The sequence below is a fragment of the Macadamia integrifolia genome, chromosome 12, assembly GCF_013358625.1.
Source record: "Macadamia integrifolia cultivar HAES 741 chromosome 12, SCU_Mint_v3, whole genome shotgun sequence".
Taxonomy (NCBI): Eukaryota; Viridiplantae; Streptophyta; class Magnoliopsida; order Proteales; family Proteaceae; genus Macadamia; species Macadamia integrifolia.
This window is the reverse complement of record NC_056568.1, coordinates 27,580,471-27,601,672: the sequence shown is the minus strand read 5'-3', so window position 1 is coordinate 27,601,672 and position 21,202 is coordinate 27,580,471. Positions and strand designations below refer to the sequence as shown.

The 21,202-nt window shown below is 35.9% G+C and overlaps 2 protein-coding genes across 2 annotated transcripts in view; one reads left to right on the top strand and one right to left on the bottom strand.

Moving 5' to 3' along the window:
- Positions 1 to 1,288: 1,288 nt before the first annotated feature.
- On the bottom strand, positions 1,289 to 5,221 carry LOC122058361 (acyl carrier protein 1, chloroplastic-like). Its single transcript, XM_042621016.1, has 4 exons — positions 4,934 to 5,221; positions 3,189 to 3,293; positions 2,332 to 2,454; positions 1,289 to 1,627 (listed from the first exon to the last, which is right to left on the bottom strand). The coding sequence occupies exons 1-4, from the start codon at positions 4,997 to 4,999 to the stop codon at positions 1,499 to 1,501; spliced, it is 423 nt and encodes a 140-aa protein (XP_042476950.1). The 5' UTR covers positions 5,000 to 5,221; the 3' UTR covers positions 1,289 to 1,498.
- Positions 5,222 to 19,147: 13,926 nt separating this feature from the next.
- The window catches only part of LOC122057155 (vesicle-associated protein 1-2-like), a 7,700-nt gene continuing 5,645 nt past the window's right edge, over positions 19,148 to 21,202 (top strand). Inside the window, exons 1-2 of the mRNA XM_042619167.1 lie at positions 19,148 to 19,734; positions 19,914 to 20,034. Coding sequence (XP_042475101.1) covers positions 19,986 to 20,034 — 49 coding nt within the window. The 5' untranslated portion in view covers positions 19,148 to 19,734; positions 19,914 to 19,985. The remainder of the gene's footprint in view (positions 19,735 to 19,913; positions 20,035 to 21,202) is intronic.

Below are 21,202 nucleotides of genomic sequence, written 5' to 3'. Positions count from 1 at the left end.
CCCAAAAAATATTTTAAAAAACAAAACAAAACAATAACAACTCTAGATGTATTCAAAACTACCATGAATCTCAACGTGCCCGAATCACACTGAAAAATAAATTGGAAATGGAAGACCATCTATCACCTGTTCTTACAATCAAGAACCTTTATCCTTCCAACTTCAAATGGAGTTGGACAGTTGGGATTTAGGAAGCATATTGCCCCCTTGCTTTCAATCCTAAAGCTCAATGAAGCTTTGAAGTAGAGAGTTTTATATATAATAATAATAATAATAATAATAATAATAATAATAATAATAATAATAATAATAATAATAATAATAATAATAATAATAATTAATAAAAAAAAAAGTGTAGTATATGTCATTGTTGGAAAATCAAGTTTTGTGATTCGACTCGTCCTCTTTAAATCCTAGTGAGTCGGAGCGAGTCATGTCAAATTTCCCAATCTTATTTCCATACTAGTCTTTCTCAAGCAATTCAAATAATTAATTAATAAATTAATTAAATAAGACAAGATAGAATAAAAGTGTTTGTTTTTCAATTTTTTTTTATGAAGCTCATCATTCATTATTTCTTGGATGAAAGTGATAAGATTTGACTTGGAGATGTCATGGTCATGAATTATGTTTTTTAATTATATTTAGATGTACACACTCAATAGTCACTAGATTTAATACAAAAGACTTCGGTCATTGAACATTCAACATCACTAGAATATATTTTAGTTTAAAACTATTCAAAACAGCCGACTTAAATTTTTGATAAGAATTGACTATTTTGTTGTGACTTGGACAAAACAAACAAGTCTTGAATGATTCGGTATGATTTGATCTCGGTCTTGTCATTTTTTAATACAGGACAAATGGAGACTCTTGACCAGGTTTTTAATCTTTTGACCAAACTCGGCCTTGTTTTCTTAGTCAAAACCTGATTTGCCAACAATGTTATATGTGTAACCTTCAATTTTCCATGGTGATGATCTCTTACAAGTAATCTTAGTCACATCATTTAGGAAGATAAAGCTGGTTTACCAGTATCTAGAATTTCTTTTACAAGTGTTTCTTATGGGTTTCGTGAGTGATAGACTGAATCGCCCCTCCTGGGTTGGGGTCAGACAGGTTAGGTCCCCCTCATTGATACCTGCTTAACTGAGTTGTAATTGTCATGAAATAAATCTGTTCTGTTTATTACCTTTCTCTTTCAGTCAATACCTTTATGATATATTGATATAACATGCTTCTGAGAAAGAGAAGATACATCACAAGGCAGAGATGGAAACTCTTATAAGAAATAACATAGTCTCATTTCAAGATATACCAGATTAACTTAGTTGAATTGTTGAAGTGACAAAACAAAAAACAGAAACGAACTACATGTTTTCATAAATATTGAAGCGACATGAGTCCATCATAAAAGGCTATTCAAAAGTATCTGGAACCAAAGGGTAATAAATTGATGTTGAAGCAGACTTTCTTCCATTCCTCCTTTTATCAATCAAGCACTTTTGTTCTCAACCAGCTTCTCAATCATATCTGCAGCATCTTGAACATTAGTGATACTTTGGGCGTTCTCTTCCTCCACACTGATCCCAAATGCCTCCTCAAGCCCCATTACAATTTCAACCTATAGCACAATCTCATGCCCAATTAGAACAGAACAATAAACAAGCAAGCATTTAGACATCTTGGAAGAAAGGGAAAACCATTGAAAACTATGAAATGTTATTCCCAGGATAGGAAACAAATGAAGACAATTACATTTCCTACCAGTGACCTTAATGATCAGAATTCAGAAAGGCCATCAAGTTTTCTGTTTACAGCGTTTTATGTAATTATACATAGTACATGTGGGAAAGGAAGTACTCATAATTTGATGCAGGACTTCACCACTTTTACATAACTTTTTTCTTCTTATGAGATGGTGCTTGCACCCAAAAAATTTTTTTTTTTGCAAAACTATCTCAAACATTCGGAAACTCCGATAGTTCACTTTTGGCACCAAAAGGCAACTTAAAAGCAATTGTCACTAGCACTCCTCTTTGGCACTATCCATATGAAGGTCTGAGTCTCAAGGTACCATGAATGACGAAGAGATAGAAAACAACATAAACACGGTGGAAGATAGTTTCTATTAGATAAAGGTTTCTGGAATCAAATCATCATGATTTAATGGGGTTGCGCAACCAGTGCAGTTAGAGCCACTGTATCCAATAGCCAGCTAGTTAGCCACACAGGAAATTTGTAGGAATAGGATTATACCAAGGCCTTGAGAATCTAACACGCAATAAAAAGGTAGCATATTGATGTTTGTGTCTAGAAATTGGGTACCGTATCAAGAGAATCAGCTCCAAGTTCAGAAAATTTTGATTCAGCAGTGACTGCAGAGTCGTCAGATAATGCCAACTGCTTCTTCACTATTTCACACACCTTCTCAATAGTCTCTGGTTTGGCCTGCACAACAACATTATCATCTCGATCACTGGTTGGAAACTCAAAGAAACCACTAGAGTTTACTATCATAAATGCATGAATGAGGCTCTGCAGCAAAAGCCATTTGACTTCAATCTCTTTTACAGCACTCATATTCTGTCATCCAATACTTTCCAGGGGAATATCATGTATAACACCATGGATGATGTTACCTCACTCCTCCCGGATACTCCATATCCCAAAAGTCACACCAATTAATTCCCCGAGCCAAGCAAATTAGTGAACCTTTGGTTGAGAGTTGCATATGAAAACCATGCAAGGCAAACCAAGCTGTTGGATGGTCAACATACACTTTGCCAAGCTGGGTCATCTGGCCAGAATTTTGTCACCAAATGAGGAGACCAAATCATCTTTCATGCTGCACTACACTGCACCATATTTCTTCTTTAGGAAAGAAGTGGAATTAATTTTTATATGCATTCTTCGTCTGATAGATTGGATTGACAATATATCCATATAAAGCCATGTATGAAAATGTCTATAATTGTGTAGCATGCCATATTTTAAACAACTGCAATATTTGATATGGGCTTCCATTCACAGTACTCTTGTAACACCACTACTGCATTTTGGCAAGCTTTAGTGGATGTATTACATGAAACTAAGCAAAGCCCTAATTCTGTGTCTACTGGTTAGGTAGAAGAAACACAAAGGGAACAGAACATGAAAATGAAGTCATAATTTGAGAAACATACAGCACAGGAAACCCGGAAGCGAAGTGATCTCAACCCAGGTGATGAAAAGCTTTTTCTCTGAGTGGAAAAAGAAACTGATTTCAGGCCAGAAATCAATTTTGTCGGCTGCAGAACAAATTCAATATCAGTAACTAGCATTAGTGAATGAGCAAACACTAGAAAATTGATAACAAAGAAACAACAGAATCACCAAGTTATGCTAAAAGCTTTTTATCTTTCCTTTCCAATAAAAGTACATCATATGTTAAACTGTTTTGTGCCATAACTTACAATATTAGCTAAAATAATTGATTTACGGAGAATTTTAATACAACCTGCTACGCAAAATAGTATTATTTCAAAATAATTTAATAACAAGAGCAATATTTCCATGACACAAATAAATGATACAGCTCAAATATGGCAAATGAAATGGAAAACATATTCACTTCTTCTGGCCAATGACTGCCATAACTCCAACAGATTTTTTTTTTTTTTTTGGATGAATAACTCCAACAGATTTGAATTACCAAGAGGGGCCCTTTTCCAATAAATATATTTAGTGGTGGGACTAACTACCCAGCCAGCCCTATGTATACTGTACATTGTTCACATAGCTATACAAAAAAGAGAAAACATCACTCATAGGCAATATCACCAAAACATCTCTCACAAGCTGTACAGAAAAGCTTTGCCAGTAAAAACTCCATAGAAACCAATAGCATGAATACAAAGAGATTTGCAAATTCATTGAGAAGGAAAAAGTATGTGATTCCCTTTATTAGAGTTTGAGGTTGAAAAAATAAAAAGGGAGATTTGCATAGAACAAAGATATGTTAAGTAAATACTCATCCTATGACACTCAATTTGTAGGAAAAAATGTTTATACGAATGAAAAAATAAATAGAAAATATATTGCTATCCAGCATTATAGATGATGCACACAAACAGAAGCAGCAATCGCGAACCAGCTTGCACAATAAGAAGAGTAAGCATGGTGCAATGGTTGCTGCTACTAGTGTGTTGTGTGTTTTATGTCACATAAGTGGAGATTTCTTTTGGAAGTGAGAAGGATAACAAAACAAACCCTTGACCATCTTTTTTCTGACTTGCAAAAGGGCGTGAACTATATAGGTCAAAACCCAACAAACTTACCCAGGGGAGTTGATTTCTATTGCCTAAGGACTTGCACTATATTAAGTCAGTAGACCAAAAAGGTCCAACAGTAAAGTCTTAAACAAAGAATTTGTGGAAAATTAACAGTACATTATAATCCGATCTCACAACTCACACAAGTGCAGCCAACATTTCAGCGAGAATATCTACCAGTAGCCACAAAAAGATTAAGCATTTGACCATCTCTTGCTGGGCCAGGATTAATCATGGCATAGATCAATAATAAGATGCAAGCTAACAGTTTTCCTAATAAAAGATTCAGCTTTGCATAAGCCAAGATGCTAGACTATTTGGCAAAAATCCCAAACACACCCAGGAACAAATCCGAGACAACTATCTCATATGAGTCAAATACAAATAGCTACTAATAACACCAAATCGTTAATCCGCAGCACATAAAAATCACAAATTTTTTAAGAGAATTCAGATCAACACCAGGCGAACCTAGAGCAATAGATGGCAAAATTTACTTCTAAAACAGTTCATAGAATTCATAAAGATACCCAGATCCATAATCAATAAATTAAAACAAACTCAAAAGAGGGAATTTAAAAGAAACCAGAAGGAGCTACAGATCACTAAATCGATACCTGGCTCTGGTTGAAAGAAAGCGACCGAGAAGGAGCAGAGATCGACATTCCTGCAATAGAAGCCATAGATCGATAGGGCAGAGATATCCTAGAGACAGAGAGAGAAGGAAATGAAGAGGGACGGAGAGCACGAAGAACGTGAGAAGGGTTGTTGAGAACTTAAGGAGGCTGCAAGTGGTGAATCTTATTTGCGGAGAGTTTATATAAAGGCTTGGTGGCTTTGTTGTTATCGAAGTCTTTGGCATACGCAGACCACCATGTGCGTGCGTGTGCGTGTGCCTGCCAGGTGCGAACGAGAAGGGATAAGTTGAGAATTTAAAGTGAAGTTAGGTTTCAACGACAAATCCCTTAAAACCCTCTAAACCCCAAACACCCCCGCCCTCCCAGCATGGTGGGTCCAGGTATGGCGCTGAGCGTCCGTACCTGCACTTGGCCCGCCTTGATTTTGAACAAGTATTTATGCGAAAACTTTGACTTCGAGGAGCGGTCTGACCTTGAAATTCCTAACAGTGAATTAGGATCAAAGCGGGTAAGACTTGATCTCTTTGACCCAACCTAAATTCAGTCCTTACGTTTTTTACCCTGACTTTAGGTCCTGTTTTTTGCCTGAACCGGCCCTGGTGTTTACCCTTGATGTTGATTTTGGATTTTTTGTTTTCTTAGGATGTTCTCCTCTTTATTTAATATGACAATAATTTTGAGATGTTCAAATTATTTGCCTTATTATGATGGTCTTTTTATTTATCTTGACAAATAATTGAAATTTTTTAAGTTATTTATTTTCTTATGATGATCTCCTCTTTGTTTACTATAATAGTTGGAATTATTTATATTGTTTGAATACTTGCTTTAGGATGTTCTCCTCATGACAAGTAATTTATGACTTTATGTTTTTTATTTTTTCTTTATTATGAATATTTTTTTATTTTTTAGTTATTTCATATTTTGTAAGGTCAGGATATCAAAGCATGCTTAGCCTTTGATGGCAAACCAGGGTTATGGTCAGGGTCAATCAGGGTCATCTCGGCCAGACCCTGAAAAATCAAGGCCAATCAAGGCGGGTAAGGGTTGGGCCTGGGTTTAAGTTTTGCGATCCTAAATCAAGATCAAGGCGGATTTGGGCCCAATTAAGGGGACTCAAGGTTGGGCTCAGGTTTTAAGAAGCCTGGCCCAACCCGACCCTGTTGCACCTCTATCCAGAATGGTCATAGGTATCGGTATCAATATAGATTAGTATTAATATTGCTACGAATCAGTTTTATGAGGCTGAATCATATCGTTTTGCCCTTCAAAATACCGATATTTTGCTTTTTTGAATCATTTTACCCTCTCTTGTTTTGATATCACCGCTACAATATCGATATTAAATACTAATAATATTGACACATGAAGATCAAGGTCATGTAGTAAGCGGAATTGACAAAGGAATTTGTATCTATCTATTCTGATTCTACTGAATTTGATCGGAAATTGAAAAATATTGTTTGGAATCACCCTAAACTCTAAAAATAAAAAAAAATAAAAAATTTAATCAAAACTCGAATAGAATCAAGTATCGGACCTAACTAATTCCTCATTTTTTTTTGTGTTCATGTTGGTAACCTAAGGAGTTCCAACTATCCATGGATATCAGTTCAATAATGATTCAGATTACCCTAAATCGGGCCGGATCAGATGGATTTATCTCTATTTTTTTTTCAAAAGATTTTTTTTTTCTTTGATCTATACCAATCCATCAATACGATATCATCCCGAAATTAATAACGCCCTCTTCCAATTCTGATACAAATCTTACGATTCTAACAATTTGATACCAATCCCTCAATCCGTGGTCTCAATCGACTCTTACTTAAATAATAAATACCCAATTGAAAACCCAATCATCCAATGGTCCAACCACCCATCAATAAAAAAAACAATTATAGCTAACCTAATCATGCACATTTCATGTAAAAAAAAGCAAAAAAAAATTCATAATAAGAGAAACAAAAACAGAAACAGAACACAGTCCTTTTAAAATGAGTCTTCTATATTTGGACGTAAAGATGCTTATCTTATGCTTTCACACCCGTTTTCATGAATGATTTCAACATGATAGAGTAAAACACTTCATGAGAATTAAAACTATGTTTATAAAAATAGATTATCTTCTCTGGTTGGAGATCAAGAAGGTAAGATTAGGACACCAAAAAACAAAATAGTTCAGACAAATAAATTTCTTACAAATAACACATTCTTCTTTAGGGTTGTCTTCATGGTATCAAAACAGGTTTTGTGTCAATAAAGAAACAAGAGAAAGCTGAAGCAGCAGAAATTTTTGAAAAATTAAGACATGCAAGTCATGTGACCAGCAAGGGATGAAATATCACTCAAGTTTGGTTTTCTTCTCAAGATTTACTTCAGCTTATTTCACAATCAATGAAAAGATCGAGTTTGGCCATAACAATCATTTTCAACATTTTAGGAAATTTATCCATACTTTAGCAATGTTTTCTTTTATCATAGGTGTACTAGTACTAACCTAATATTATCTACCAAAAAAAACCCTAATATTGCAACTTATTTCGGAATTTTCAGACCTAACCCTATGTAACCTCAGAACTAGTCAAGGGTGAGTTGAACCGTCAAAACCAAACTTGCACTCCTACCTAAAACCCACAAAACACAAGTATCTAATTCCCTCATCACAAACATTTGGAAAATTATAATTTTTTTTTAATATAAAGAAAATTAAAAAACTTGAAGATATACAATTGTCATTTGCCTAATAGGGCCAGCATTGTAGAGTAGCAGTTTTTTTTTTGGGTAAAATTGTAGAGTAGCAGTTGGCTAGCCCTATATGAGGCCTAATGTAAGTCTAGGGGTAGGTCTCTTGAGTTTGACTCTCCCTATACCCCCACTTTGTCTAATGCACTAATTAGTAGATACTAGTATGTAATAATTGTGACCTAGTCTCTTGGGCCTCCTCTTGCCCCTTGAGAAGGTCCCCGTCTGGCCTCCCAAGTGGGTCTTGGTCTTTTTTCTAATAATAAAATAAAAATAAAAATTTAAGAAAACAAACTATATAAAACCTCTACCATAATTTTTCATAAAAACATTGGATACATCTTAAGAATGGCCTTGTGTGAGAAATAAGTGTTAGGCATCTCCAGACACTTAGAACTTGATTCTCTCCACCCAATTGAGACTTTAGACCTACCACATAATTGGTTGGGTCCCAAAATGGAATAAGAACCACTATTTCACAGTCGATGGTAGGACCATAAGTTGCAGTGTAGATTGCAGAAGAGACGACATATAAATTAAGACCTCAATAATTGACAAAAATAAAAAACCACAACCTACCACAGCTTTGGATTCTTGCAAATGGACAGGAATTATTTCATTATGATTTTTTTTTCCCCAATTGATTCTAGGCCTATTATCCTGAAAAAGAAAAAAAGCAAAAAAAAGCTATGGATATAATATTTGATAATGATTGTTCCCGTGATTGAGAGTGAGAAGAGAGTGAATTCCTCAAATTTCTGCTTGATTGAGAAACTTTAGGTAGGGGTTGGAGTTTAATCTGATTATGCCATATTTCAAAATGAAAAAAAGAAAAAGGCATAATTTTTTTCTGGGAAAAAGAAGTGTAGATTTCAACATACGCCCTCCCATATAGTTTGATTTGAGATCTGCTAGGGATGTCAATTGGTCAGGTTCAATCAGTTTCGACTGGGTCATTTACGTCAGTGCTAAAACTTGCTTCGTGAGTTTTTTTTTTTTTCGTGAGTCATGAGACTCATGACTACCCATTTAAGTAGTCGATCTGCATTAGGTAAGTATGGTCCCATTTATAAACGGTCGGTCAGGGATTACTATTTATCCAGCTAAGTGGCCTCAGACGATTAAACTAGCTACTAAACCATTTACCTCTAAACAGACTATTAACTATCTATTTGAATTTTCAAATGTGTATAATACCAAAATGGTAGTTTTAAGAGTGATTCATCAAATTTATCTACAACAATAGCTATTCAACAACAATCAGGCTTAATCGGGCTCTTTGAAGGTTAGCTGAGTTGGGCGGGCTCTTAGGTGGTCAAGGGACTGTTAGGCTGGACCATCGCACCAAAAATGACCAAATGTTATTCAATCTGGGCTGGTCTGAGGTTTTCCCGATCTAGCTTGATTAGAATAACCAGTGAGGGCCTAGAATTGACACTCCTAATATCCATGTACAGTGGCACACTCTCTCATTCTACCCCATGTGGACCTCATGTCGACGGTATCATTCTCTAAACTGCCACTGATGTATGGTATGTAAGGAGCCCTATATCAATCTTTATAAAGGTTTATATAATTGAACATGGGAAAAATGATTTTTTTACTTTAATAAAGACATAAGGAAAAAGAATCACATGCCGGTAAAATGCAATTTCTCTCTCACATGTTTTTTTAGTATTATGTTTTCTCTCCTATATTGGATACATTGGCCCATATGAATGAAATCTTATTCAAGACAACTTATTTTTATGTCGTGCAAATTTCTTCCCACACAAGCAGCATGGGAAACCCTCTCATTGAACATAGATATGTATATGTTCAATTGTGCAATGGAATGGTATTGATCGAGTTTTCCTACAAACCTTTTTGTGGGTGATCAATTCTATTGTACATGGGAAGAATTCTGGTTGTCAGTCTTAATCTATTCAAGCTTTCGGAACAAGGTCTGCCTCTGGGAACACCACGAGCTTGTAAAAGGCCTAGGCTGGAACCCCAGGAGCCACTACTTATTTTAACACTTTGGTGAAGGCCCTTCAAGGTATTGACCTTGTAAGAGGCCTAGGCTGGAACCCCAGGAGCCACTACTGGTAGAAAATATCTGTGATCTGGTATCTGAAGCCATGTCTCAAGATGATGACCCCAACCACAGTTTTAAACAAACCCTTGAAATGCTTAGAGGGAGGGATGGACCTGAAGATCATGACAACAATCGGACTGAGGAAGATACAAATGATCCCAACATTGATCTACCTTGTTCTGATGAGTCACTGCAAGGGAGTGAAGCAGGGAACACCAACTAGGACTGGGTAATCTTTATTAGTCGTTTCCAACCATCTTTGATTTGTTTAACTTGCTCCTTTTGTGTTTCTTTTAAGTTTGGCTTTATCTTGATTTGATCTCCACTTGATTTACTAGCGCAGACAATCCTTTGTTCTCACTCTTGTTGCTCAATGATCTCTTACGCTATTTCAAATTTTATTCTACTGGTGCTAGTAGCATTTTTTGGTGAGTGGATTGTAGATAAGTGCATACTTCTACTAAATGTGTGGTATTTTTGCTTCTTGTATTCTCTTAACTCCTTGTCAAAGTTGTACTTATCCCACTTTAAACCCTTTAGCAGGGGTACAATGCATATTATGAGTTGAAATGTTAGGGGTTTGCATGCTAAAATCACAACGGGTTGCCTTACCAGCCATGTCAACTTAGCCAAACCTGACATAATTTTTCTTTGTGAAACTAGAGTTTCAGATCATGGATCTTTCAGATTTCTTAAGAAATCTTCTTTGTATGATCTATCCCATTATGTTAATAGCTCCGGATCTACTGGAAAAAAGGGAGGGTTATGGTTGATTATCAAGAATTATGTGAAATTCTCAGTTATTCACTCTGGCTCCTGTTTCTTTGCAATGCACATGGAACCTTCTCTAGAGTTACCTTTCTCATGGAACATTATATGTCTTTATGCTCCACCACACCCTAATATGAAAGCTGCATTTTTGGAAGAACTTGACTCATTCTTAAGAACACTAATGTTGCCCTTCATTCTTATTGGTGATTTCAATGAAATTACCACTCAGGATCAGAAGTTTGGGGGAAGACCTTTTAATCCCACACCCTCTTCCTCCCTTTTGGAAGACATTATCTCCCACCATAACCTACAAATCATTCCCCTTAAAGGCAACCCTTTCACTTTGTCCAATAAACAACGCCCACCCAATCTGATCAAGGAAAACCTCGATAGAGCCCATGCTAATCTGCCATGGCTCGCACTGTGTCCCTATGTCTCTCTCTCCAAACGTGCATCGCTTGGGTTAGACCATAACCCCATTGTCTTAAGCATCAATTCTGCACAACCATCAGTGAAAAAACTGTTCCATTATCAACATGCATGGATGTCCCACCTAGACTTTCTGTCTTTCTGCTCAAATAAATGGATCTCTCTTGGGAATGAAAACATAATGGCCAAATTGGCATCTCTTAGCAGGTCTTTGACCTCTTGGAACAGAAATGTTTTTGGTCATATTGAATAAATCAAAGACCAACTTGTCTCTCAATATCTGGCTCTGGAAAATTGTTGCCCAAAGGGGGGAAGCCCTTCCCTATTGAATATGGGGGGAATTGATTGTAAATTCTCTTGGATCCTAGATGCCAAAGAAAATTTCTGGCACCAAAAATCAAGACATGACTATATCTTCGAGGGCGACAGGAACACTAAATTTTTTCATACTGTTGCAAAGATTAATCTCCATAAGAGACATATTGATCACATCAAGGACCGAAATGGTGTTAGAATTGATGATCCTTGTGTGATGGCAGCTGAATTCACTTTTTTCCTTGAAAATCTCTTTTCAACTTCGGAACCTCTCGATCCCCATTTCATTGAATGCTTGTTCCCCCCACTGGAAGACTTTGATGGTAACGCTCTTGCTGCCCCCCCCCCCTCTTTTGATGAAGTTAAGGTTGTTGTTTTCTCAATTGGCTCTTTTAAAGCACTTGGACACGATGGTTTTCAAGCAATTTTCTTCCAACAATGTTGGGATTTGCTTCAATTCGACATTTTCAAATTTGTCTTGGATTTCTTCCAATCAGCCACTCTCCCTCCTCACATTAACCATACACTCATCTGCTTAATCCCAAAGAAAGAAAATGCACTCTTTGTGACTGATTTCAAGCCAATCAGCCTTTGCAATGTAACCTACAAATTTGTTGCAAAAATCTTGGTCTCTCGATTGAAGCTCATCATGCATAAATTTATTTCTCCTTACCAAGCAGCATTTATACCAGGTTGCCAAATCACCAATAATATTGTTATTGCCCAAAAGATCTTCCATTTCCTCAAAAAGAAAAAAGGTAAGTCCAGGTTTGTGGCCATTAAATTGGACATGGCCAAGGCCTATGACAAAGTAGAATGGGGGTTATTACTTGCTATTTTCAAATTTTTGGGGTTTACTGAGAAGTGGATTAGTATGATTCAACATCTCACTAGTACCACTTCGTTCTCCATTAAATTGAATGGATCTACCTTTAATTTTCTTAAAGCATCTAGAGGAATACGTCAAGGCTGCCCACTTAGTCCTTTCCTTTTCATAATTGTGATGAAAGGTCTCTCTAGACTGTTGGCGAGTTACAAATATATGAATCTTTATGGGGGCATTAAGATTGCCATAAATGCCCCTGAAATTTCCCACCTCTTTTTTGCAGGTGACACTTTCATCTTTTGTAGGGCTACACAGGAAGACATGACAACCATTAAATGCATCTTGAACCTTTTTTCTAATCTCTCAGGTCTAACCATTAATTTTGCTAAAAGCAGGTTAACTTTCAATTCTAACGTTTGTGAAAACTCAGAAAAGCTTTTAAGCAAAATATTGGTATCGATAAAATGACCAATGACACATGCTATCTTGGTACCAACCTGTTCCACTCTCAGAAAAAGACTTTGACCTTCAATAAAATTGCAGCTAGAGTTAAAAATAAATTTAAGTTTGTGGAAATCTAATTTACTCTCTTTTACAAGGAGAGGCGTCCTTCTTCAATCATCTCTAACCTCGATTCCTTCTTACCTCATGTCATGTTTTGCTTTTCCTAAGAAAATTTGCAGGGAACTTGATTCAATCTCTTTGCATTTCTGGAATGGAGATGATGGTAAGACAAATAAAGCCCACTTTATCGGATGGAATAAAATCTGTCAACCAAAGTTTATGGGAGGGCTTGGTTTTAGAAATGCCGAAACCCAGAATAAAGCTCTTCTTCTCAAACTAGGATGGAGACTCTTATCAAATGCTAATAGCCTCTGGGTCCAAGTCCTTAGGTCAAAATACTTTGTCAATAGGTCAATCTTTGACCCTAAAACTCTTAAAACAAGAGGATCACCTTGTTAGAATAGCATTAATAAAATTCTTCCAATTTGGAGAAGGATGGTTATTCGGAAAATAGGTAACGGCCTCAATACCTTCTTCTGGTTTGACCCATGGATCCACTCTCAAAATAACATTCTTGAGTTACACAAGGTTTTGAACAACAATAGAACATGCACACTCTCTAATGAATCAGTTAGTAGCTTCATCATTGATAATACCTGGAACAACGAACTGCTAAATTCTATTGTTCCCTGTAATGTTAATGATTTTATTATTCAAATCCCTTTATTCCATAATAATGAGTGGTGTAATCTGTCAAATGAGAGATCTTTCTCAACAAAATTAGTTGCTAAATTTCTCCAGACCAACACACTAACACATTTCAATGTATGCTCAAACAGGTGTTGTTGCTCATCTCCATGCTCACGATGGTGGCAATTTTTCCTGAAAATCAAGATCCACCCTAGATTTAAGATTTTCTTTTGGAGAGTAATAAATGACGATTTACCAACAAAGGATTTTGACAAAATGGGTGGATATAGACCCATTATGTCATTTATGCTGAGCCAAGCAAGAATCTCTTTACCATTTATTGGTGGACTGTGAAATCACAAGGAAGATTTAGGCTTCAGGCCCATTGGGCTTTAAACCTGATCATCTTCCAATGGATTCTGTTAAGAAACTAGTTTCATTTTGCTTTAATTTTGGTTTTATTCCGGAAAAAGATCTGAGATGGTTTTTTTCTGTCTTCATAATCACTTGTTACTTTCTCTGGAATCACTGAAATAAAACACTTTTCTATCCACAAAAACCAGATTTTGTTAACACCCTTAAGCACATTGAATTTTGGATTGTAAATGGAATTATTCACTCTGATCAAGAGAACCAGGTGAAATCTAAGTCAAACTCCATCATCACACCCACACTATTAACACCAAGCACAATCACTCTCATCATTACTAGCATCATGGACAAACAGAGAACTGTGTCTGCATGGGCGATTGCTTTTATTTCCCAAAACAAAAATATCTTATGTGAATCAAACTATGTTTTGACAGGAAAAGGAGGTGAGGCGGAAGCCCTGGGTCTTCTCAAGGGACTGGAATGGGCAAGGACCAAGAGGTGGACGGTGGACGGTGAACGCAGTGTGGAGTGACGCAGAAGACCTAAAGCTATTTTTTAATAAACAATTTGAAAAACTTTTAACCTTATGACCAAAGACTTTAATTATGCTCAGCTGTGAGTTGGACAAGCATCCTGCTACTCCTACTTTTTGTATTATAAATAGACATAGGCTATTAGGAGAACTAAAATCTATAGCTCACGCTACTCTAACTAATAGAAAGCCCATATATAGGGCAGATATGCTATCCAATGTAAATATTGCCACTTAATGAATATTTTATGTTTGACTGATAAAAAAAAAATATTGTGCAATGGAATGGGAACCATATGATTGTATTCGGATTTTAAAGTTAACATGTGATAGATATTTAGTGTCCTCTTCTCAATCAAGGGCTCTGATTTGTTGAGGTAGCATATAGTATAGTAGATTTTTTTATTTTATTTTATTTTTTTGTGGGATAAAGTAGAAATTATGTTAAGCAGAATTGGCAATGGGACTAGCTTCCAATTCTAACCCAATCTGACCCTAGCTTAGGATTAAAACTTTTCCATCTAACCCACCCTCAAGGCTAGGGTATCTCAGCCCAAACCCTACTGAGGCTTAGGAGCGGGCTCTGGCCAACAGGGCCAAGCTTCTACCTCTACAATGAATTGAGCCGAACTCGCCTAAATCTAGAAACTATGTCATATGATTTTGTGATGACACATGCTTTCATAAATGATCTTCTAAACACTCATAATGAGAGTAAGGACTAAGGAGGTGCATTTGTGGAAACCAAAGTAAGGACACGTCTTCTCATGAAATTGTACATAAAGCCTTCATATATGGAGAGCTTATCTGAACTTGATCATTGTTAAATAAACTTGTATATATATATATATATATATATATACATTTTAAACAAATTTAGCTACATATGTGTAACTAGGGACGTCAATTTTCAACCCGTACCGATAGGCCTAATCGAGCCTGACATGTTTACGGTCCAATCTGGATTGGCCCGATTATTAAACAAGCGTTCACTGTGCAAGTAGCTATCCCATCGGGTGTCCGATCGAACCGATACGTTTATATGCCCGTCTTGAATCAACTCGTTGTAGTCCGACCCAAGTAAATAAAATTCATATTTTGCCACTATGAGGAATAAACTAATTAAGTTTTCTTACCCTTTACTTTGTAATATGATTTGATTTAATTAAACTTTGTTTTGTAAGTTGTAACGGTCATAATCTCTTTTTTTTATTGTAAGAACAACCATAATCTCATATCATTTCAATTTTTTATTAAAGATTTGCCTTACATATTTATGGACAACCAATCCAGTTGAAAAAAAGAATTTTAGGATAGACACATTTAGACTTAAATAAGTCCATAACCTGGTTAAGACCCGATTAAGACCCATTTAAGGAAGCTTAATTAAAGTCTGACACCAACCAACCCAGCCCGACCGATTGACATGCCCATGTGTAACCACTCTTGGTTATATTGAGCATATAATCATTCTTTAAAGCGGACTAGCTCCCTTCGCTTGATGCTCCAGCATTTCTCTCAATATTCAAGAGCATATAGACATTTGGATTGCGAAGCTCTAATCTACAACCACCCTCACATGCTCGCATAAAATCCTTTACATTTATCGTCATGGTAGACTACCAGATATATGGGTGATTTTCTTTTATTTTATTTTCTCTAGTACGATGGGAATGGAACTAAAGAACCAACTTCATATTGTACGATTATTTTCATTTTTAACGATTAAAAAAGGAATAAGTCGGAGACAACGTGACAACTGATTAGTATTTTTTTAGTCGGTGGAGTAAGTCTAAGTGCCTTTCTAAAAGGATAATTATTTCTTTTATAATCCCTAGAAAGCATATAATAATTATTATCATTTACCTCAATTGGCAATCCGCCTAAAGAAGGGTAAATTTTGAAAAGAGCAAATAGTGATTTGATTTGAACATTTTTCCCTTTTTTACATTATTGTGGATTATCTTATTACTAAAATAGATTATCTCCATTTCATTAAAAATATTACATTTAAATCAATGCTATACTCACCATTTTGCAAGCATGGTAGAAAATCATAGTTCTATTATCTATTTTGCAAGCAATACATGCTTTCTTCAATACGGTGTATCTTGAAATCATAATATACGTATTTAATTCACGGTATCAGTGTCAGTATTGATCACTATTAATACTGATATAGAATAGCCATAATGAGCCAGATTAAACGATTTTGTTCTAAAAATTTTCAATATTTTTTTGATAACCAATTCGATATTAGTCATGAACAATCCGATATGAATCGATATGTGATTTTATGTTTTAGCATGGTTGAAAGAATAGAATGTCCCCCCCCCCTAGGTAGATGTGAATACACTTTTGGTTACCATTTTGAGTTATAATATAATTTATAAAAGATGGAAGGATAGTGTTACTTTAAAAGAAAGATTGAATATTAAAAAAAATAAAATTTTAAAAATTAACTTGCCATGTCTATCATCATACTTTAACAAAATTGTATTTGAAGAGAGTGAATTTTAATTTAAAAAAAAATGTATATTTATAGGGCACTCTTAAAGGTATGAGTTGAAGATGCAAAATGTCATCATCTTATTGGAAGTCAATGATAAAAATGATCTAACATCCATCTCATTGGTCAACTTTTAGTTTCTTGATTGATATAGCCTTATGCATTTTTTTATTTTTTATTTTTGTCATTATTATTGAATTTTGAGGCAAAACAATATTGAAAAATAGATGTTATTTTTTCCGCAAGCGACGCTTTGATAGGTCACTACCAAACCCTATGAGCAAACATTGCTTTCACCTACGTTATATACACATCATTTACTCAATAAATGACTCTTCCCATCTTTTATTGCATTGATGTATTTCATGATAGTTTTTTCTCTATGTCGATTTCATTTGAAAAAAAAAGAAAAAGACTACTTTTTGTGAATGAAAATTTAAGGACAAAAATAGAAGATAAGGTGCCTAGTCACATGTAATGTGTTGAGTCCAGTTGCACTTGCCCACATGGCAAAAACAATGCATGAAAAAAATTCAAGATAACCAAGATGGTAAATGGGGACTAGGAGCTAGCAAGGTGATATGTGGTATATTTAAACTCTTTATAGGTATCCAATGGTTGAGTTTTCACATCATGCTACCACATGACAAAACAACTACATCACCCACTAATTTTATTAAGTGAATATTCGATAACAAAAACCTGAAAGAGAAATAAATTCACAATAATACCATTTCTTAATAAGTGGTTTGATTATCAATGACATCCATATTTTGATTATAAAAAAATAATAATAATAATAAATCATAGAAATTGTGATATCTGGTGATATTCATGCAAAATCTTCATTAATTTGGACTTAATTTTAAAGCATTCTTCTATACATGAGATCACAATATGTTCCACATGGTAATGAGTTATGATCTTTTGATTTTGTGAGTTGTGACATTAACCCCTCATTAAAAAGGACCCAATTTTTTTTTAACCCACTTCACCCCATCATCTTTGGTAGCTGGATTACATTCTTTTCATTACCGGTGAAGGAAAAATTTTCTACTATAATTAGAGAGGGTTCCCATGTTGAGTATGGGCAAAACCTATAGGTTATACCAATGGCAATGTAAAAACAATATCACTCATATGGAACCCATATGCTAAGAGAAAAAATGATAGAAAAAAACCATGTGAGAAAGAAATTGTACTCTAGCATAATAGTGAATATTAGTGGGCAAGCCTAGAGTACAAAAATTAAGTTACAAGTATTGCAATATATTGGTCACATTAACCCCAAGGGGTTAACGTAGCTGGCTTGGAGGGGACATGAGACTCCGCCTAAGGAAGCAAGGTCTCGTGATTAAAACTTCGTAGCTGTATAATTCCTTGGGCCCACCCACCTAAGGTTAGCTAGGGCCTAGAAGCTCTTGGTTTGTTTGTGGCGCGGGGGTCATGCCCTAGCCCAAGAGGGATTTAGTTGGCTTAAAATCGAATACCCCTCTTGTCTATAAAAAAAAAAAAAAATGTTGGTCACAAGTTTAAAACTTGAAAACAGTCTTTTATGGAAAGCGGGTTGCTCTTTTAAGAAAAAGGCTCCAAAACATCCCAAAGTGATCCCTGATCCCTGATCCCTGATCCCAGATTGGCTTGGTATCAGGATCAGTCTTAGCTGATGAATTGGGTTCTTCTATTACACGTGTTGTTGTGTAGCGCAGATCTAAGGACTGAGAACCCTCAGACATGCAGCAGCCCAAGTCATAGACACACATTCCAAGATGCTCCCAGCCTTAGATCTGAACTATCACCAAATACTACAACAGAGGATCCCAATTTACCCTCAGCCGACACCAATTCGGCCGATTCGCTACCAATACCCAAAACGCTAAAACCATGGTGGTAGTGTGGGACCGTGGGAGGGCGCATACACCAAAAAAACATAAATAAAGAAAGGGTAAAAAAAAATCCAGAAGCCCTTTTCATGATCCGGTCAAAGCCATTTTCGTGGCAAGATCGAATACACGTGGGCAGTGGAAAGGGGCATGTGTGGGTCCCCCAAAACGTGCAACCAACTACGGCTAGCCGCCACTGTTTCTCCTCCGTTTTCTTTTTTTTTTTTTTTCTTCAACGTTGTCTCCCCAGATAATGAGAAGTTAAAGGCTTCCAAGAAAGAGAAACCGACGTAATAATTTATAATTCAAAAGAAATTTCTAACCGTCAGATTCGAATCCTTCTCATCCATAGCCACTAATCGAATGCCGACAGATGAATCGGACGGTTCTAAAACCAGTACGCACAAGCGGATGCCCGTACTGAATAGGGACAGCCGTGACTTTTGGTGGCTCAGTTAGCCGAGCCTGCTGGAGCCGAAACGTGGCTCAACCAAACATTACCTGTACAACCGCTCTCTCTCTCTCTCTCTCTCTCTCTCTCTCTGCACAAACTAACTCCAATTTCTCCCAGACACAGCTTTTACTGCTGCAGAGCGTTTCAGTCAGTCCAACAAACGCATCTCTCTCTCTCTCTTCTTTCTTTCTCTAGCAAGGGTTTTTCTCATCTTCTGACGCTACCAAGGAAGGTTATTAGGTTTCGTAAGTTTCCAATCAAAGCCAACGACAGTCTCGCGCTATTTATTTCTCGTAGCTCAGCTTCCTTATATCGTCGCTACAGCTACTTGCCTACTTTCCACCTTATTTTCCGACCTAGGGTTCTTCGCCTTTTTAATTAGCTTTTCCAACCTTTTACTCTTCTCAATCTCTCTCATTTTTGTGAATTTTCTTTTTTTTGGTCTTTGAAATTGGAATTTGAACGATCCGAGTGAAAAAAGGCTATTGGAATGATGATTTGAGCATTTCCGGATGAGTTTGAGTGAAGTTTGAAGGTGTTCTCCTCTAAGGAAGACGATTTACGAAGTGATTTGCATCTTGGAGGCGTTATTGTTGCAGCATTTCTGAATATCTTCGAGTGGATTTTGAACTGAGTTTGGAGGTGTTCTTCTTATGCGATTTACGGAATTGAGGTGTGTGTTCTTTCATTCACAAACACTCTGTTAGTTGTATCGGGATTTTGTTTTCCATTTGCTTAATTTAGATATGGAGGCTTCTTAGAGGAATATGGTGTTGTTTTTTAGTAAAACCTGCTTGAGGATCGATTCTAAATGTAGAAATTTTGTTTCTGTTGTCCTATTTGTTCTTGCAGGTCAAAAAATTGATTGGAGTTCGATCACAGCTTACAAAATAGACAGATTTTGGTTCCCTGTGAGTAAGAATCATGAATACAGAGCTTTTGGATATTCAACCCCGTGAGCTTAAGTTCACATGTAAGTTGATAAGACTAGATCTTTCCTTATAGTTTATTCGATATTTTTAGTTTGGTTTGAGAATAGATTTCCTCTTTCGTTACAAGCAATAGGATATGCAGCTTTGCATGTTCAAAATCAACCTTCATCCTTTTTTCTTTTGGTGGAGAAATCTTGTAGGTTAGCGTAGTTGATGCCCTTTTTTGGAAAAAGGGAAACGGTTCATTTGGTAGAGAGAAAGGTTCTTATAGCCCCCCAGATTACATTTCATGGTTTCTCCGTCTACTATATTTGATTGCTGCTGTTTTAAGGTTATGGTAAAGAAACTGGATGTCAGAGACAGTATATTGTATAACGATTGCATAGGAAAGGACAAAATCTTCAATGTGAAGGTTATGTGATGGGGCAATGTTGTTCATCACATAAAGTACTTGTCATTTTCTTTCTTTTGGAGCTAGATTTTGGAGGAGTTTAGAGGATTAAACTTCTCTCATTTCTTCTTCTTCTTCATCTTCTTCTTTTTATTTTTATTTATTTATTTATTTATTTATTTATAGATTATGGATTTTTATTTCTTCAAAAGATAGAAATTACAGTGCAATCATGAAAGGAACATATATAATCCCCACACTACTAGAGCCAGTTTTCCTCGTGTCCCATGTGAATGATACCATTTTCAAGAGTCATTGGCGCGGTGTGCATATATATTCCTACACCGGTAGCATAGGAAACCCTCTCCCTATATGTATATGGGATTTTCTTATTGACACCACTTAAAGTATCAAATAATTTGTAACCTTACTTTTTTGTCCCTTTAGTATAACATTTTTTTTTCAACGAGGGTAAATCTTGTTATTTCTTTACCATACTTCCAATGCACTGGTCTCCATTCCATACACTGAAATATCATTACTAGAGTTATGTGACATGACACCGGAATCACTATAGTAATTACAAAGAATCTCTTTTATTGAATAATAAGCCTTCTAACAGTAGTCATTGCCTGTAGCTGTCCTTTTTGACATTCACTCAAAGTTTTGGATTTGTCATTCTCTTCAGCCCTTCTCAAGCTTGAAACCATTACCTCAAGCTTATGCTTTCTTAGAGAGTTTCTGTAAATGATTGAATTTTACATAAAAAATAATAATCAATTTTACATTATGTCTTTTTTTTAATTCTTTTTTTTTTT